At 40.7% G+C, this 16,671-nt stretch overlaps 1 protein-coding gene across 1 annotated transcript in view; it reads left to right on the forward strand.

Moving 5' to 3' along the window:
* Nucleotides 1-14,206, forward strand: part of APOB (apolipoprotein B) — a 37,382-nt gene extending 23,176 nt beyond the window's left edge. Inside the window, exons 24-29 of the mRNA XM_023756429.1 lie at nucleotides 498-634; nucleotides 2,137-2,510; nucleotides 3,026-10,570; nucleotides 10,977-11,091; nucleotides 11,193-11,373; nucleotides 12,258-14,206. Of these exons, the coding sequence (XP_023612197.1) occupies nucleotides 498-634; nucleotides 2,137-2,510; nucleotides 3,026-10,570; nucleotides 10,977-11,091; nucleotides 11,193-11,373; nucleotides 12,258-13,910 (10,005 nt within the window). The 3' untranslated portion in view covers nucleotides 13,911-14,206. The remainder of the gene's footprint in view (nucleotides 1-497; nucleotides 635-2,136; nucleotides 2,511-3,025; nucleotides 10,571-10,976; nucleotides 11,092-11,192; nucleotides 11,374-12,257) is intronic.
* Nucleotides 14,207-16,671: the final 2,465 nt, after the last annotated feature.

Below are 16,671 nucleotides of genomic sequence, written 5' to 3' on the forward strand. Positions count from 1 at the left end.
TAGTAAACAGAAAAGTTTGCCAAGACCAAAGGAAGTGTAAGGACACTGGCTAGGAGTCTTACTATGTTATGTGTTCCTTTAATAAAATACTGGAAGTGATCCATGACAAACAAAAATTTATAATTTTCTATAATTTATTATTTTATTTTATTTTTTTATATTTTATTGATTTTTTACAGAGAGGAAGGGAGAGAGATAGTTAGAAACATCGATGGGAGAGAAACATTGATCAGCTGCCTCCTGCACATCTCCCACTGGGGATGTGCCCGCGACCCAGGTACATGCCCTTGACCGGAATCGAACCTGGGACCTTTCAGTCCGCAGGCCGATGCTCTATCCACTGAGCCAAACCAGTTTCGGCTATAATTTATTTTTTAAGTTTCAGTGCATCATCCTGGTTAGTGATTGATCTGTCAAATATGGATTATCACCTAATGTTAATTGCACTTTGAGGCCTTTCTATGCTCACTGCTCTGAAAATGTCTATTATGTTGTAGGCAACAAACACGTGGTTTCAGAAAGCATTCGCAAGTCTTCCTTATACCCAGAATTTGCAAGAATACCTAAAACAGTTGAACCTCCAGAAGATGGCACTGCCAGAGTTCCACATTCCAGAGAACCTCTTCTTGAAAAGGTATTTAAAAAAAAAAAAGAAAATTTTCTTTTTTCCATTTTTTAAATTATTTTTCTTTATTTTAAATATATTTTTATTGATTTCAGAGAGAAAGGGAGGAGAGAGAGACATAAACATCAATGATGAGAGAGAATCATTAATCGGCCACCTCTTGCATGCCTCCTACCAGGGACTGAGTCCGCAACCCGGGCATGTGCCCTTAACCAGAATCAAACCTGGGATCCTTCAGTCCGCAGGCCAATGCTCTATCCACTGAGCCAAACCAGCTAGGGCCATTTATTATTATTGACAGTACTACAGATGTCTCCCTTTATCCCTCTTAGCCTCCCCCCATCCCCAGCTCCTGTCCTACCCGAGGCCTTTACCAAACTATTGTCTGTATCTATGGGTTATGCATGTATGCATATAAGTTCTTTGGTTAATCTCTTCCCATCCTCCTCCCCCTCTGATATCTGTCAGTTTGTTCCATGCTTCTATACCTCTGGACCTATTTTGTTCCTCCGTTTATTTTGTTCGTTCGATTCCACATATAAGTGAGACCATGTGATACTTGTCATTGACTGGTTATTTCACTTAGCAAAATACTCTCCAGGTCCCTCCATGCTGTCCCAAAGGTTAAAAGATCCTTCTTTCTTTTTTTTTAATAGCCACATAGTATTCCATTGTGTAAATGTATCACAGTTTTTTAATCCACTCATCTATTGATGGGCACTTGGACTGTTTCCAGATCTTAGCTATTTATTGTAAATAGAAAAATTTCTTGATTTCTTGAACCACACAAAGTAAATGGAAGATTTTACTTAGCATGATTTAGACTCTAATTCACATTTTTAAGGAAAATAATTTAAGCACTTTAAGGAGATTAATAACTGAAGCATCAACACTGTGGCATTTTTGCATTATTAAACATGAAGTCAGAATGTGAATGCCAATCCAGTCAGAAAGAAGCTTAGCAATAACTGAGGATTCTAGTAATTTCACCCTAATATATTTTATTCACTGCAACCTGAACTTGAAAGCCATTCAGTTTTCCTCCATTATAAGTGAATTCCCCCTTTGTTCAGGATCAGGATATACTCATAATTGGTTGACTGTGAAGAATTCAAGAGTGTCTAGCAGAATTGCTGACTATAAGTTTGCCGTTGAGCTCGGAAGGGTAGGAGCAGTCACTGAACACTGAAGAGAGGCAGCATTCCGAGAGAGTATTTCACTTTAGCAATATGGCTTCATCCTCATAGGGAAGTCAGATTCCCAATTTCTCGGGCCACCTTTATATTTACGGAAATGCACGTAATGCTTTGCTTTATTTCATGGAAGTAAAATTAAAAATCTGAGTATGAGCTGTATAGGCAATAGTCTTTCCTAGATCGACTCTTCTCTGTATGATCTTCAGGGTTAAGAAAACAAAGGGCCTGTGTCACATGGGCCTTTCCACAGTGCGTGGCTGAGCTGCAGAGTTCTTGATGTCTGATTGTGGACATTATCTTTGTTCTTTATTTCAGTGATGGCCGGGTCAAATACACCTTCAACAAGAACAGTGTGAAAATTGAGATTCCTTTGCCTTTGGGTGGCAAATCCTCCAAAGATCTAAAGATGTTGGAGACTGTTCGGACACCAGTCATTAGCTTGCCATTTTTGGGATTCTACCAGCCTTCTCAAGAGTTCCAACTCCCCAGTTTTACCATTCCCAAGTTGTATGAACTGCGGGTGCCTCACTTGGGTGTTCTTGACCTCTCCACAAATATCTACAGCAACTTGTACAACTGGTCCGCCTCCTACACTGGTGGCAACACCAGCACAGACCACTTTAGCCTTCAGGCTCGGTACCACATGAAGGCTGACTCTGCGGTTGACCTGCTGTCCTACAGTGTACAAGGTGGGTCATACTTGGGTAGAGGGTGCACAGGGCTAATTCATTGCAGGCTCTGATGGGATAGCCTCCTACAGGGAGAAAAAGAGTTAGGCTTTTTACAAATATTTTTCTTGCTACTTGGATGTCTATTCATTTATTCATTCATTTATTCAACCAATAAAAATATTTATTAAACATATAAAATATACTAAGTAGTCTACTAGGCAGTAACAGAGAAAACAGGTAAACTGGCAATTAAAATTCACTGTAAGAGGTACTATGATAGGGTATCATGTATAAGAATAAGGTACAGAGAAAGCACTTAATAATGAAACCCAGCAACGTCGTTAGTGGTCAGAGAAGTCTTCCTGTGGGAATACTTATTGCTATCAGATTTTATCTTTATAGTAGAGATGGAGGAGACTGTTACACAATTGACCCAGATCAATGGGGTTTTATTATTGAAAGTCTGACAACACAGAAATTGTTCTGGAAATGTATAGCCTAATTTAATCCGTGTGATTTAATTTTTGTGTTAGGTTCTGGAGAAACAACATACGACCACAGGAATACGTTCACGTTATCATGCGGTGGATCCCTACACCACAAACTTCTGGATTCGAATGTCAAATTCAGCCATGTAGAAAAGATGGGAAACAATCCAGCCTCCAAGGGTTTGCTAACATTCGATGCATCTAGTCCCTGGGGACCACAGATGTCCGCTTCCGTGCACTTGGACTCCAAACAGAAGGAGCAGTTGTACATCAAGGAAGTCAAGATTGATGGGCAGTTCAGAGTCTCTTCATTCTATGCTAACGGGGCATATGGCCTGTCTTATCAAAAGGATCCTGCCTCTGGCCAGCGAACGGGAGAGTCCAACCTGAGGTTTAACTCCACCTACCTCCAGGGCACTAATCAGATAATAGGAAGATATGAAGATGGAACATTCTCCCTCACCTCCAGCTCAGATCTGCAAGATGGCATCATTAAAAACACTGCTTCCCTGAAATATGAGAACTACGAGCTGACTGTGAAATCTGACACCAACGGGCAGTACCAGGACTTTACCACTTCCAACAAAGTAGAACTGGCCTTCTCTACACAAAAGGCATCGCTGAGTTCTGTGTATCAGGCTGACTACAGGTCACTGAGGTTCTTCACCCAGCTTTCTGGATCCATGAATTCTCATGGTCTTGAACTAAATGCTGAAATCTTGGGCACTGACAAAATTAATACTGGTGCTCACAAAGCAACACTAAGGATTGCCCGAGATGGAATGTCTACCAGCACAACGACCAACTTGAAGTATAGTCCCCTGATGTTGGAGAATGAGCTGAATGCAGCCCTTGGGCTCTCTGGGGCATCTGTGAAATTAACAACAAATGGTCGCTTCAGGGAACACAATGCAAAATTCAGTCTAGATGGAAAAGCTGCCCTCACGGAGGTGTCACTGGGAAGTGCCTATCAAGCCATGATTCTGGGTGTCGACAGCAAAAATATTTTCAACTTCAAAATTAACCAGGAGGGACTTAAGCTTTCAAATGACATGATGGGCTCATATGCTGAAATGAAACTCCACCACACACACAGTCTGAACATGGCAGGGTTATCACTAGACTTCTCTTCAAAACTGGACAACATTTATAGCTCCGACAAGTCATATAAGCAAACATTTAATTTACAACTACAGCCCTATTCTCTTGTAACTACTTTAAACAATGACCTGGAATTCAATGATCTGGATCTGACCAACCATGCGAAATTACGGCTAGAACCCCTGAAGCTGAATGTAGGTGGGAACATAAAAGGTGCCTACCGAAATGATGAAATAAAACACATCTACACCCTTTCTTACGCAGACCTGTCAGCAAGCTACAAAGCAGACACCGTAGCTAAAGTGCAGAACACAGAGTTCAGCCATCGGCTCAGCACAAACATCGCCGGGCTAGCTTCTACCACTGACATCAGTACAAGCTACAACTCGGACTCACTGCATTTCAGCAACGTTTTCCACTCTGTGATGGCCCCGTTTACAGTGACCGTTGATGTACATACAAACAGCAACGGGAAACTGGTTCTCTGGGGAGAACACACTGGGCAACTGTACAGCAAATTCCTCTTGAAAGCAGAACCTCTGGCCCTAACCTTCTCTCATGATTACAAAGGATCCACCAGTCACCATCTCATGTCCAAAAGGAGCGTCAGCACTGCTCTTGATAACAAAGTCGGCGCCCTGCTCACTCCAGCTGAACAGACAGCCACCTGGAAACTTAAGACCCAGGTGAACAAAAATGAATACACCCAGGAGTTTGATGCTTACAATACCAAAGACAAAGTCGGTATGGACCTTACTGGGCGCGCCCTGGCCGACCTCACCATGCTAGACTCCCCGATTGAAGTGCCATTTTTAGTCCGAGATCCTGTCAATGTAATTGATGCTTTGGAGATAAAGGATACTATTGACCAGCCCCAGGAATTCACAATGGTTGCTTCTGTAAAATATGACAAGAACCAAGATGTCCACACCATCAACCTCCCATTCTTTAACCTCCTGCCAGAACATTTTGAGAAGAGTAGAATAATAATTATAACTGCATTGGAAGCCATACAGAGAGAATTGAAACATATCGATATTGATCAGTTCGTGACGAAATACAGAGCAGCCTTGGACAAATTCTCAGAGAAAGTTAATGTCCAGCTGAATGAAGTCAACTGGGAGACACAAGTTTCAAGAGCCAAGGAGAAACTGACTGCTTTCATAAAAAATTATGGAATTACAGAAAATGATCTAAAAATGGCATTGGACAATGCCCAAATCAACTTTAATGAAACACTATCTCAACTACAAACATATGTGATACAAGTTGATCAGTATATTAAAGATAATTATGATGTTAAAGCAGCTATTGCTAAGATTATTGATCAAATCATTAAAAACTTGAACATTCTTGATAAACGTTATCGTATCCGTGTAACTTTAGTAAAAGTAATCCATAATTTACATTTATTTATTGAAAAGATTGATTTTAACAAAGTGGGAAGTAATACAGTGTCTTGGATTCAAAATGTGACTGATAGGTATCAAATCATTATCCAGGTACAAGAAAAATTGCAACAGCTCAAGACACAAATTCAGAATTTTGACATGCAGCACCTTGCAGAAAAGTTAAAACAACAGATTGAAGCTATTGATGTCAGAGTGCTTTTAGATCAGTTGAGGGCTGCAATTTCATTTCAAAAAATAAAGCAAATGATTGAACATGTCAAAAACTATGTTGGAAAGCTCATTGAAGATTTTGAAGTAACTAAGAAAATCAATGCTTTTAGAACCATGGTTCACAAGCTAATTAATAGGTATAAAATAGAGCAGCACATCCAGATTTTAATGGATAAATCAGTACAGTTGGCCCAAAAATATAAGTTGAAGGAGACTCTTCAGAAGTTGGGCAATGTCTTAAAACAAGTTGGGATAAAAGATCACTTTGAGAAACTGGTTGGGTTTATTGATGATGCTGTCACTCAGCTTAAAGCATGGTCTTTTAAAAATTTCATTAAAGAAGTAAACAGATTCCTTGACAGGATAAATAAATTAAGATCATTTGATTACCACTGGTTCATAGATGAGACCAATAACAAAATCCGTGAGGTGACTCGGAGTATCAATGAGGAAATCCAGGCTCTGGACCTTCCACAGAAAGCTAAAGCACTAAAACTGTTTGTGGAGGACATCAAGGCTGCGGTCTCTGTCCATCTGGAAAACCTAAACAGCACCAAAATAACTTTATTCATAGATTGGTTACAGGAGGCTTTAAGGTCACCATCTTTAAATCACATGAAAGCCAAATTCCAAGAGACCCTAGAAGATATACGAGACCAAATGTATCGGATGGACCTTCAACAGAAAGTTCAGCAATTCCTGCCCCAAGTAGGCCAAATTTACAAAACAATTGTTTCTTGTATTTCTAACTTGTGGAATCTTGCTGTTAAGAACCTCAATGATTTTGCAGAACAGTATTCTATGCAAGACTGGGCTGAAAATCTGAAAGCATTGGTAGAACAAGGGTTCATTGTTCCTGAAATCCAAACCATCTTTGTGACCATACCTTCCTTTGAAGTCAGTCTCCGGGCCCTTCAGGAAGCTACGTATCAGACTCCTGAGTTCATAGTTCCCCTGACAGATTTGAAGGTTCCATCAGTTCAGATAAATTTCAAAAAGTTAGAAGATATAAAAGTCCCATCCAGGTTTTCCACACCAGAATTTACTGTCCTCAACACCTTCCACATTCCTTCCTTCACAATTGACTTGGTAGAAATAAAAGCAAAGATCATCAGAATCATTGACCAGATGCTGAACAGTGAACTGCAGTGGCCAGTTCCAGAAGTATACCTGAAGGATCTGATGGACACGGACACCATTCTTGCTAGAATCACTCTGCCAGACTTCCATGTATCAGAAATCACAATTCCAGAATTCGTAATCCCAAAGCTTGACCTTAAAGCTTTTCAAATTCCTGACCTTCACATACCAGAATTCCAGCTTCCCAAAATCTCACAGACAATTGAAGTACCTACTTTCGGCAAGCTGCATAGCGTTTTGAAAATCCAATCTCCCCTTTTCACGTTAGATGCGAATGCTGACATTCACAATGTAACGACATCCGTGAATGAGGCAGGGATTACGGCTTCCATCACTGCCAAAGGACACTCCAAATTCGAAGTTCTCAAATTTGATCTTCAAGCAAATGCACAACTTTCGTACCCTAAGATGAAACCACTTGTTCTGAAGGAATCTGTGAGTTTCTCCAGCAAGTACCTGAACACGGAGCATAAGAGCGAAGTGCTATTTTTTGAAAATACTTTTGAGGGGAAATCAAACACAGTGGCAGGTTTGCAAACAGAAAAAAACACAATGGAGCTTAGTAATGGTGTGCTAATCAAGATAAACAATCAGATTACCCTGGACAGCAACACAAAGTACTTTCACAAATTGAACATCCCCAAATTGGACTTCTCCAGTCAGGCTGACCTACACGATGAAATCAAGACCCTGTGGGACTCTGAAAAGATAGCATGGACTTCTTCTGGGAGAGCATCATGGAAAGTGGCCTGCCCCAAATTCTCAGATGAGGGAACACGTGAATCACAAATTAGTTTCACTATGAGAGGACTCCTCACTTCCTTTGAATTTTCTAATAAGATCAATAGCAAACACCTGAGAGTAAACCAAACCTTGGCTTATGAATCTGGCTTTCTTAACTATTATCAATTGGAAATCCAGTCACAAGTTGAATCCCAGCATGTGGGCCACAGTATTCTTACTGCTAAAGGCACAGCACAGCTTAGTGAAAGGAAGGTAGAGGTAACTGGCAACCATGATGCTCAACTAAATGGAAAAGTTAGTGGAAATTTGAAAAATTCTCTTTTCTTTTCAGCAATTCCATTTGAGATTACTGCATCCACAAACAATGAAGGAAATCTGAAAGTTATTTTTCCATTAAAATTGACAGGGAAAATAGACTTCCTGAATAATTATGCACTGTTCCTGAGCCCCAATGCCCAGCAAGCAAGTTGGCAAGCCGGTGCCAGGTTCAATCAGTATAAGTACAATCAAAATTTCTCTGCTGGAAACAATGAGAACAGCACCGACGCCCATATAGGAATAAGTGGAGAAGCCAACCTGGATTTCCTAAACAGTCCTTTAACAATTCCTGAAATGACTCTACCTTATACAGGATTCAAAATTCCCCAGGTGAAAGATTTCTCCTTATGGGAAAAAACGGGCTTGAAGGAATTCTTGAAAACAACAAAGCAATCATTTGATTTAAGTGTAAAGGCTCAGTATAAGAAAAACAAAGACAAACATTCCATCCCAATTCCTTTGGATGTATTTTATGTGTTTATCAATCAGAACATCAATTCCTTCAACAGGCATTTTGAGAAAGTCAGAGGCAAGGCATTAAATCTTTTTACCAAATCCTACAATGAAGCAAAAATTAAGCTTAATAAGTATATGGTTGAAAAATCTCTGAACAAGGAACCCATGACCCTTCAAATTCCTGGATATACTATTCCAGTAGTCAACACTGAACTATCTCCATTCACAGCAAAGATGTGGACATTTGGCTTTGAGATCAGGACCCCCAACCTCACCACCCCAGATTCTGGCTTCTATGTGCCCTCCTATGCAATAGTCCTGCCATCTCTAGAGCTGCCAGCCCTTAACATCCCTAGGAATTTTCTCAAGTTTTCTCTTCCAGAATTGAAGGTATTAAGTATCCCAAACATTTTAATTCCAGCCATGGGCAATATTACCTATGATTTTTCCTTTAAATCAAGTGTCATTACACTGAATACAAATGTTGGACTTTATAACCAATCAGATATTGTTGCTCACTTCCTTTCTTCCTCCTCTTCAGTTATTGATGCACTGCAGTACAAATTAGAGGGCTCCTCGAGTTTGACAAGGAAAAGAGGGTTGAAGTTAGCCACAGCTTTGTCTCTGAGTAACAAATATGTGGAAGGCAATCATGATAGTACCATTAGCTTAACCAAGAAAACCATGGAAGCTTCAGTGACAACAACAGCAAACGTTCAAATTCCAATTCTGAGGATGAATTTCAAGCAAGAACTGAATGGCAATACCAAGTCAAAACCTACTGTCTCTTCTTCCATTGAATTAAAGTATGATTTCAATTCTACCAAACTGTACTCTACTGCTACAGGGACAGTCAACCACAAATTCAGCTTAGAAAGCCTCACTTCTTACTTTTCCATTGAATTATCTAACAAAGGAGATATCAAGGGTTCAGTCCTTTCACGGGAATATTCAGGAATGATTGCCAGTGAGGTCAGCACTTATTTAAATTCCAAGGGGACTCGGTCTTCGGTGAAGCTACAAGGGGCTTCCAAAGTTGAGAGACTCTGGAACCTTGAAGTAAAAGAAAGCTTTGCTGGAGAAGCCTCTCTCCAACGCATTTATGCCACCTGGGAACACAACACCAGAAACCACTTTCAGCTACTATACCCCTTAACATCTGGAGAGCATTCAGGCAAAGCCACCCTGGAACTCTCCCCATGGAAAATGTCAGCCCTTGCTCAGGTCCATGCAAGTCAGCTCAGTTCCTTCCTTGATCTCAATCACCTTGGTCAGGAAATGTCCCTGAATGTCAACCCTGAGAACCAGAAGGCCAGCTGGAAAGGTGAGGTCCAGGTTCACTCCTTGTCTCTCCAGAATGGCGTACAACTCTCCAATGACCAAGACGAGACACGCCTTGACATTGCAGGTTCCTTAGAAGGGTACCTAAAGTTCCTCGACAGCATTGCCCTACCTGTTTATGACAAGACTTTATGGGAATTCTTTAAGCTGGATGTAACCACCAGTAAGGATAGGAAACAGTATTTTCATGCTTCAACAGCCCTTGTATACACCAAAAACCCCAAGGGCTATACTTTCTCTGTCCCTGTGCAAGAATTGGCTGATAAATTTGTTATTCCTGGACTGAGGCTAAATAATCTGAACTCGGTTCTTCTCACACCTGCATTCCAAGTCCCATTTACAGATCTCCAGGTTCCATCCTACACACTTGACTTCAGTGAAATTAAGATCTACAAGAAGCTAAGTACTTCACCATTTTCCCTCAATGTACCAGCACTACCCAAAGTGAAATTCCCCGAAGTTGATGTGTTAACCAAGTATTCTGGACCAGAAGACTCCTCAGTTCCCTTTTTTGAGATAACTGTGCCTGGATTTCAGTTAACTATGCCCCAGTTTACGTACCCAAACAGTATTTCTGTTGGTGCTACTGTTTTGGATCTAAATGAGATGGCCGGCAAGATTGCAGACTTCAGGTTGCCAAACATCACCGTGCCTGATCAGACTATTGAGATTCCTTCCATTAAGTTCTCTATACCTTCTGGGATTTACATCCCTTCCTTTGGAGCACTGACGGCACGTTTCGGAGTGGCCTCTCCCTTGTATAATGCTACTTGGAATGCTGGCTTGAAAAACAAAGAAGATCATGTTGAAACATACCTGAATTCCACCTGCAGCTCAATTATACAGTTCCTGGAATATGACCTTAAAGGTAAGGAAATGTCCCGACTCCTCCTGTATAAGAATTCTATAAGTTATATGTTTTCAGTGAGAGTTGTGAATCAATAATGATGTATTTATATATGACTAGAGGCAAATTTAAAAGAAGAGATTCGTCTATACCGACATGTAGCATCCCGTAGAAACCTACTGACATTTAAGAAGAACACATTCAAAGAAAATAGAATTTTCTGTAATGACTTTAGGACTGATAATGTCTCCTATTTTTTTTTAAATGTGGCTGCATGTTTCACACACACACATATATATATATATATATATATATACACACACAAATATATATACTATTTGAGTTAAGATAGATTTCTCCTGTTTTTCACAGTGAAAATGTCTGTGTCCTACAGTTATTAATCAAATGAAAAATCTCTCCTTTACAGGTATTGGAACATACAAGATTGAAGATGGCATGTTTGTCTACAAGGCTAAAGGAACATTTACACACCGTGACATCAGCGTGGAATATAAAGAAGATGCCAAATTACAAGAATATCCGTATAGAACTTTTATTGAAACTTAATTCCTTTTCAGATCATTGTGATTTTTGCCACTTTTGTATCCCTTTCATGATGGCTCATCTGCTTTTCTGCTTGCAGGGACTGGAAAGTAGAGGTCCTCCTGGACATCACCAGCCCCGTATTCACTGATGTCCATATACACTGTCATGCACATGAAAATGTCTTCTACTCAGCAGCCTCTCCAGCCATAGGCACAGTGGTCTTGGACTTGGGATCTGATAATACTACCATAACATACAATTTCTACTACCGCCCTCAGGTGAGTCTCACCTAATGGGGAGTAGAGATTTGGGGCAGATAAATATAATTCAGTACAAAATGTTTTCTCAGGGCTTTCCCAGATTAGGTGAAACACAACAATGAGCAGGTTGAACTATTCTCTGGAAATATTACAATGAGTCTTTTATTGATTCTAATTATTAGACATACCTGTGACATCATTTCACCAGTTATTTTACTACTATTGGGCAAATATAGAAAGAGGAGGGTTATGGCTCACCACCTGAGGCATGAGCAAACTGTGCCATATGCTGCGTACATTTCCAGACAGTGGCTTCTGGAGAATTTTCAGATGAGATATCCCAGATTGGTCTCATTGTACTTTGCAAGCTCTCTGGGGTCAAGTCAAAGATGCCATTCAATTTCATAGATGAGAAGAAGCTATGAGATTCTATGACTAAAGTTTGTCATAGGCTTGGAAAAATGAATGGCTCCTGATGCTGGTATTCTAGATCTCTGCTGGATGGGCTCTGGACATTAACCTTTTTTGCTACTACTTTTTTTTCTCTGAATTAGTCGTTTCATGTTGGTATAGACGAGTCTCTTTCTCCCCTTTCTCTCCTCCCCCTGCTCCTCCTCTGATCTTCAGTCCTGGGAAGGCCTTAATGTTAAGTGTTACTGTGTATAAATACCATGCATAATTTTATCCTTTCTGAGGCGCGTGATAAAGAGGAATTAACAACAGTAGACTTGTTTAACCGTAAGACAAACACATGAACCGACATAAGAAAGATAAATTCCCTTGAGAATGTGAAAGACCCTCTGATCTCTACTTTTAACTGCTAATGAAGTTTTAGTGTAGTATATTATGTAATCAGGATAATTGAAAACATGTTCTTTTTATCCTTTTTTTTCTGGTTTTAGTCATCTCCAGATAAAAACCTCAGCATATTCAAAATTGAGTATAGGCACCCGTACGCTGAATCTAATGAGAAATTTCAGATCAAAGTTAACTGGGAAAAGGAAGCAGTGTCTCAATTGCTCAGTTCTCTAAAAGACAACGTGCCCAAGGCAACAGGGGCCCTTTATAACTATGTCAACAAGTGCCACCAGGAGTACACAGGACTTAATCTGAGAGAGGCCTCTTTAAAACTGAGAAGAGGTCTGCAGAACAAGGCTGAGGAGACCTGCCAAGGAGCGCTGATTCTGATTGACAAGGTGAACAAGACACTCGAATTCAAGAGGGTGGCCAGAGGCGCTGCTAGAACCTACCAGCTGTGGAATGACAAGGTCCAGATTCTGTACCAGGATCTGTTGGACCAAGAGGGCCACATCGATCTCCAGAGACTCCAAAATAAGGTGCTTAACATCCTAATAAATATTATTAGGGAATACGAAACAACAGTCAGGCACGTGATTGCCTGGCTCACTGAATACCTGCAGCGCACAAGATTGCCGCTCCCAGGAAGAGCCAGTACGAACACTACAGATGAACTCTCTACTTTGGTCATGAGGGGAGTAGGGAAGATACTGCTGCAGGTACATTCAAATATCCATAATGGGTTAGAAATACTGTTTTCCTATGTCCAAGGCCTGATGGAGAAATCCGAATTAATCAAGGACCTAAAGATTAAATTTCCTTTTGATTCAAGAAGTCTTAAACTAACAAATGTAACCTTGGAGTATGGGAAACAGTTGAACTCTTTCTCACAAATGGTCCAAAGGGTATTGAATGCTCTCAAATCAAACAAAACTACAGTAATACTAGGTGATCTTCAGAGATATTTAGAAGGTGTTTTCGAATACATAAGAGAAGAAATTAACCACTTAAAGATGAAGAAACTTACTGTTATCATTAAGAACATCAAACACGAGATCAAGGTCATCTTCGACAGTTGTATTCAGTATGTTTCTCAATTCCTGAAAGAAAACCTAGGCCTTGACTTCGATGAGTTAGATGAACTTGTTCAAAACAAATTTCAAGAAGCGTCTCAAGAGTTAGAGCAGCTCCATCAGTACATAAAGGCTCTTCGCAAAGAATATCTTGATTCAAGTGTGGTCAGCTGGACACTGAAATATTATGAATATGAAGAAAAGGTAATCAACCTGGTCAAGAAGTTAGTACATGCCCTTACGTACTTCTATTCCAAATACACTGTCAATGCTGCTGGCATGGCTTCCCAACTCTCAAGTGAAGCTGAGCAATTAGTGCAGCAAGCAATCCAGAACTATCTTAGCATTCTTGTCGATGCAGATGGAAAAGGGCAAGAGAAGATTGTGGAGCTTTTTACCAGCGCTGAGGAAATAATTAAAAACCGGACTGCTGCAATGAAGGAAATCATTTCTGATTACCACCAGCAGTTCAAAGATATCCTACAGAATTTTTCAGACCGACTCTTTGATTACTATGAAAAATTCATTGCTGAGTCCCAAATATTGATTGACCTGTCCATTCAAACATACCACATGTTTCTGATCTATATCACTGGGTTACTAAAAGAGCTGCAATCGACCACAGTCTATGACTTGAGCCGTTATCTAAAGATTGCTCCAGGAGAATTAACTATCACCTTCTAATTTGTGTAAAGCAATTCTCATTTATTCTTCTACTCCAATTAAGTTTCCATATAGTAGAAAAAAATCAAGCTATATGCATTGATGTAATTATACGCTGAGCTGGTCCTGGAGCTGACTGTGAGCAGAAGCACGCGGGAACTGGACCTGCACTGACGCTGGTGGCAGGTCTCTGAAGGTCTCTGAACTCTGGGAAACATTTTTTTTTTTTTGCAAGTTAAAGGAAATCAGTATCTGAATTATTTTGTTAAACTTGGGGGAGGGGAGGGAGAACAAATAAATGAATTCTTTATTATGTATCATCTCTCTCATATGGTTCATTCCTCTTGAAAGCAAAATGAGGGTTTTGATTCACTTGTCTGATGTTTCAAAACCCCCAGAAGAACACACTATATTTAGAGCGACAAAGGGAAAAGGGAGAATTTGTGAAAGGAAATATTTTGCCACTTAAAAAAAATAGGTAACTGATCTCAGGGATTGTATTTGCCAAGTAGGAAGGAAAAACAATTTGCAAAGTTTGTCACATAATTTGATCCCGAGGAGCATGTCATTTGTCCTCATGTACCCACACCCTTGCTCACCAACCCTCCGCCTCTGCCAGGCCAGACCAGGCCAGGCTCTCTGCTAGGCTCTGAGATAAACCAACCCCAGAGGTCTCCCAGAAGTCTCTCTCAGCCAGGACCCATTGAATGCAAAGTAAGGGTAGAAGAGAAGGCAGGGGGATATGAAGTCCTCATATTCCTGGGATCCGCACATATTTATTCTCTTGAATGTTCTTATTTTTCCAAGTGTAATATCTAACAATCCCAAGTGTAATTAAGACCCGAGGATTTCTCTTGCCACATCCACTTGCTTCAAACTCTGATTGTCAACATTGGAGAGGTCCCTTCAGAACATCCTAGCTGAGCTTTAGTAAGGGAAAGCGGCAAAGATCCTACGCAACACAACTTTCACTAATATCATTGGGAAAACCAAACATGGCTTTCCTTTCCGTGGCACTGAAGAACAAAGGAAGGCTGTGTAACTTAGGAAATTAGAGATCACCCCCAAGTCTTACATGAGTTCTGTTTGGAGAAGGCCCTTCGTATCCAAAAATGCCTTCCACCTCCACCATTCTTTCATAAAGCCTTCATATTCTCTTGGTGAAGCCCATTGTTAAAATGCACACATGTGCCCTAACCAGTTTGGCTCAGTAGACAGAGCGTCGGCCTGCGGACTGAAGGGTCCCAGGTTCGATTCTGGTCAGGGGCATGTGCCTTGGTTGCGGGCACGTCCCCAGTGGGTGGCGTCCAGGAGGCAGCTGATCGATGTTTCTAACTCTCTATTCCTCTCCCTTCCTCTCTGTAAAAAATCAATAAAATATATATTTTTAAAAATGCACACATGTTACCTAGGAAAGAAAACACGTTAGCCCATTGGGAACTTTGCAGAATTCTTCAGCCTGGAACTGAAGAACCAGAAAGCATCCTAGGAAGTGGGATCCATGGCAGTGTATGGATCTGGTGCTCAAGAAAAGTCTACTGGATAATGAATCAATGGACAGATGTATAAGTGAGTGAATGAATGAATGAATGAATGAATATATAAGGGGTCAGTTCCAAGTGTGAGAAAAGGGGGGAAATTAGGCCTAGATCCCAGAGTTTTTTGATGAGCTATGAGCAGCCAGAATCTACTGAATGTTCAAATTGAAAGGAGGCCTGGAGTTATGACTTAATTTGAAGGGGAAGGTTCCTGGTGCTCATATGATGCTATGTGTATCTGGGGCTGAAAGGAAAAAAAATGACACAAATTTAAAATGGTCATGTAATTACACAGCACCACCTTCCCAGGTCCCTGACTGATAACCCGTTATGAGGTGCTCCCGGCTGGCTTAGAATATCTTCATCACACTCAATAAAGTGGGAAGACGAAGGGGTCCTTAGGATGGCTGGAGCTTCACTTGATCTCTTCCCTGGTCTTTGACCGTGCATCAGGATACTCCTCTGAGTCCAATTAATGGCTACATTCTTTACGTGCTTATAGCTTTGGGCAACCTAGTTCTCCTCTGTGAGCCTCAGTTTTTGTATCTATAAAATGAGAATAATATCTATCCTGCCTGCCTTTAAGGGCGTTCATGAACATCAGATGTGAAAAGGTTTGTAACTTTTAATGTAGAGAAGCAAAGTGCCATTTTTATCAGATCTTACTCTCTTTACTGAGAGAGAGGGGGGGGGGGGTGCATCCAATGAAAGTTTTTGAGTGGGAGGGTGATATGAGTTGTGATTTATAAAAAACTGAAATGGCAACTTATGCAGAGTGAACTATAAATGAATGAATCTTGATATGAGACTATGCCAGGGCCCAAGTAGAAGATGCTGAGCATTTTGACCAAGTCATAGATGCTGGGAATGGTGAGGAGGGTTTGGATACAAGAAGCATCATGAAGGCACAAGGGCTGATTGTTTAGAATAGAAGGGACAAGTTCAAAAGCTGCCAGAAGTAGAGCTGCCTTGGTAAGTCTTTGGAGCCTAGAATGGGAGAGATAAGAAGAGCAAGGACGAACAGTGAATAAAGCAGACTTCAGAGTTATGAAATTTTGAAGCTGCATAACTTGAAGAGCTGTGGGCACCAATAGAAACAGGAGGAGTATGTTGGGGAGAGGGATATTTTTAGTGTAAGGCAGGGACTCAGAGACTCTCAGACCTAGAAAGGGACTGTGAGGTCACATGGTGAGTTTCAAGTTTCAGTGGTATATCCAAGCAGAAATATCTAGCAGACTACTAAA

This window comes from Myotis lucifugus, unplaced genomic scaffold (genome assembly GCF_000147115.1).
Source record: "Myotis lucifugus unplaced genomic scaffold, Myoluc2.0 scaffold_94, whole genome shotgun sequence".
NCBI classification, from domain to species: domain Eukaryota; kingdom Metazoa; phylum Chordata; class Mammalia; order Chiroptera; family Vespertilionidae; genus Myotis; species Myotis lucifugus.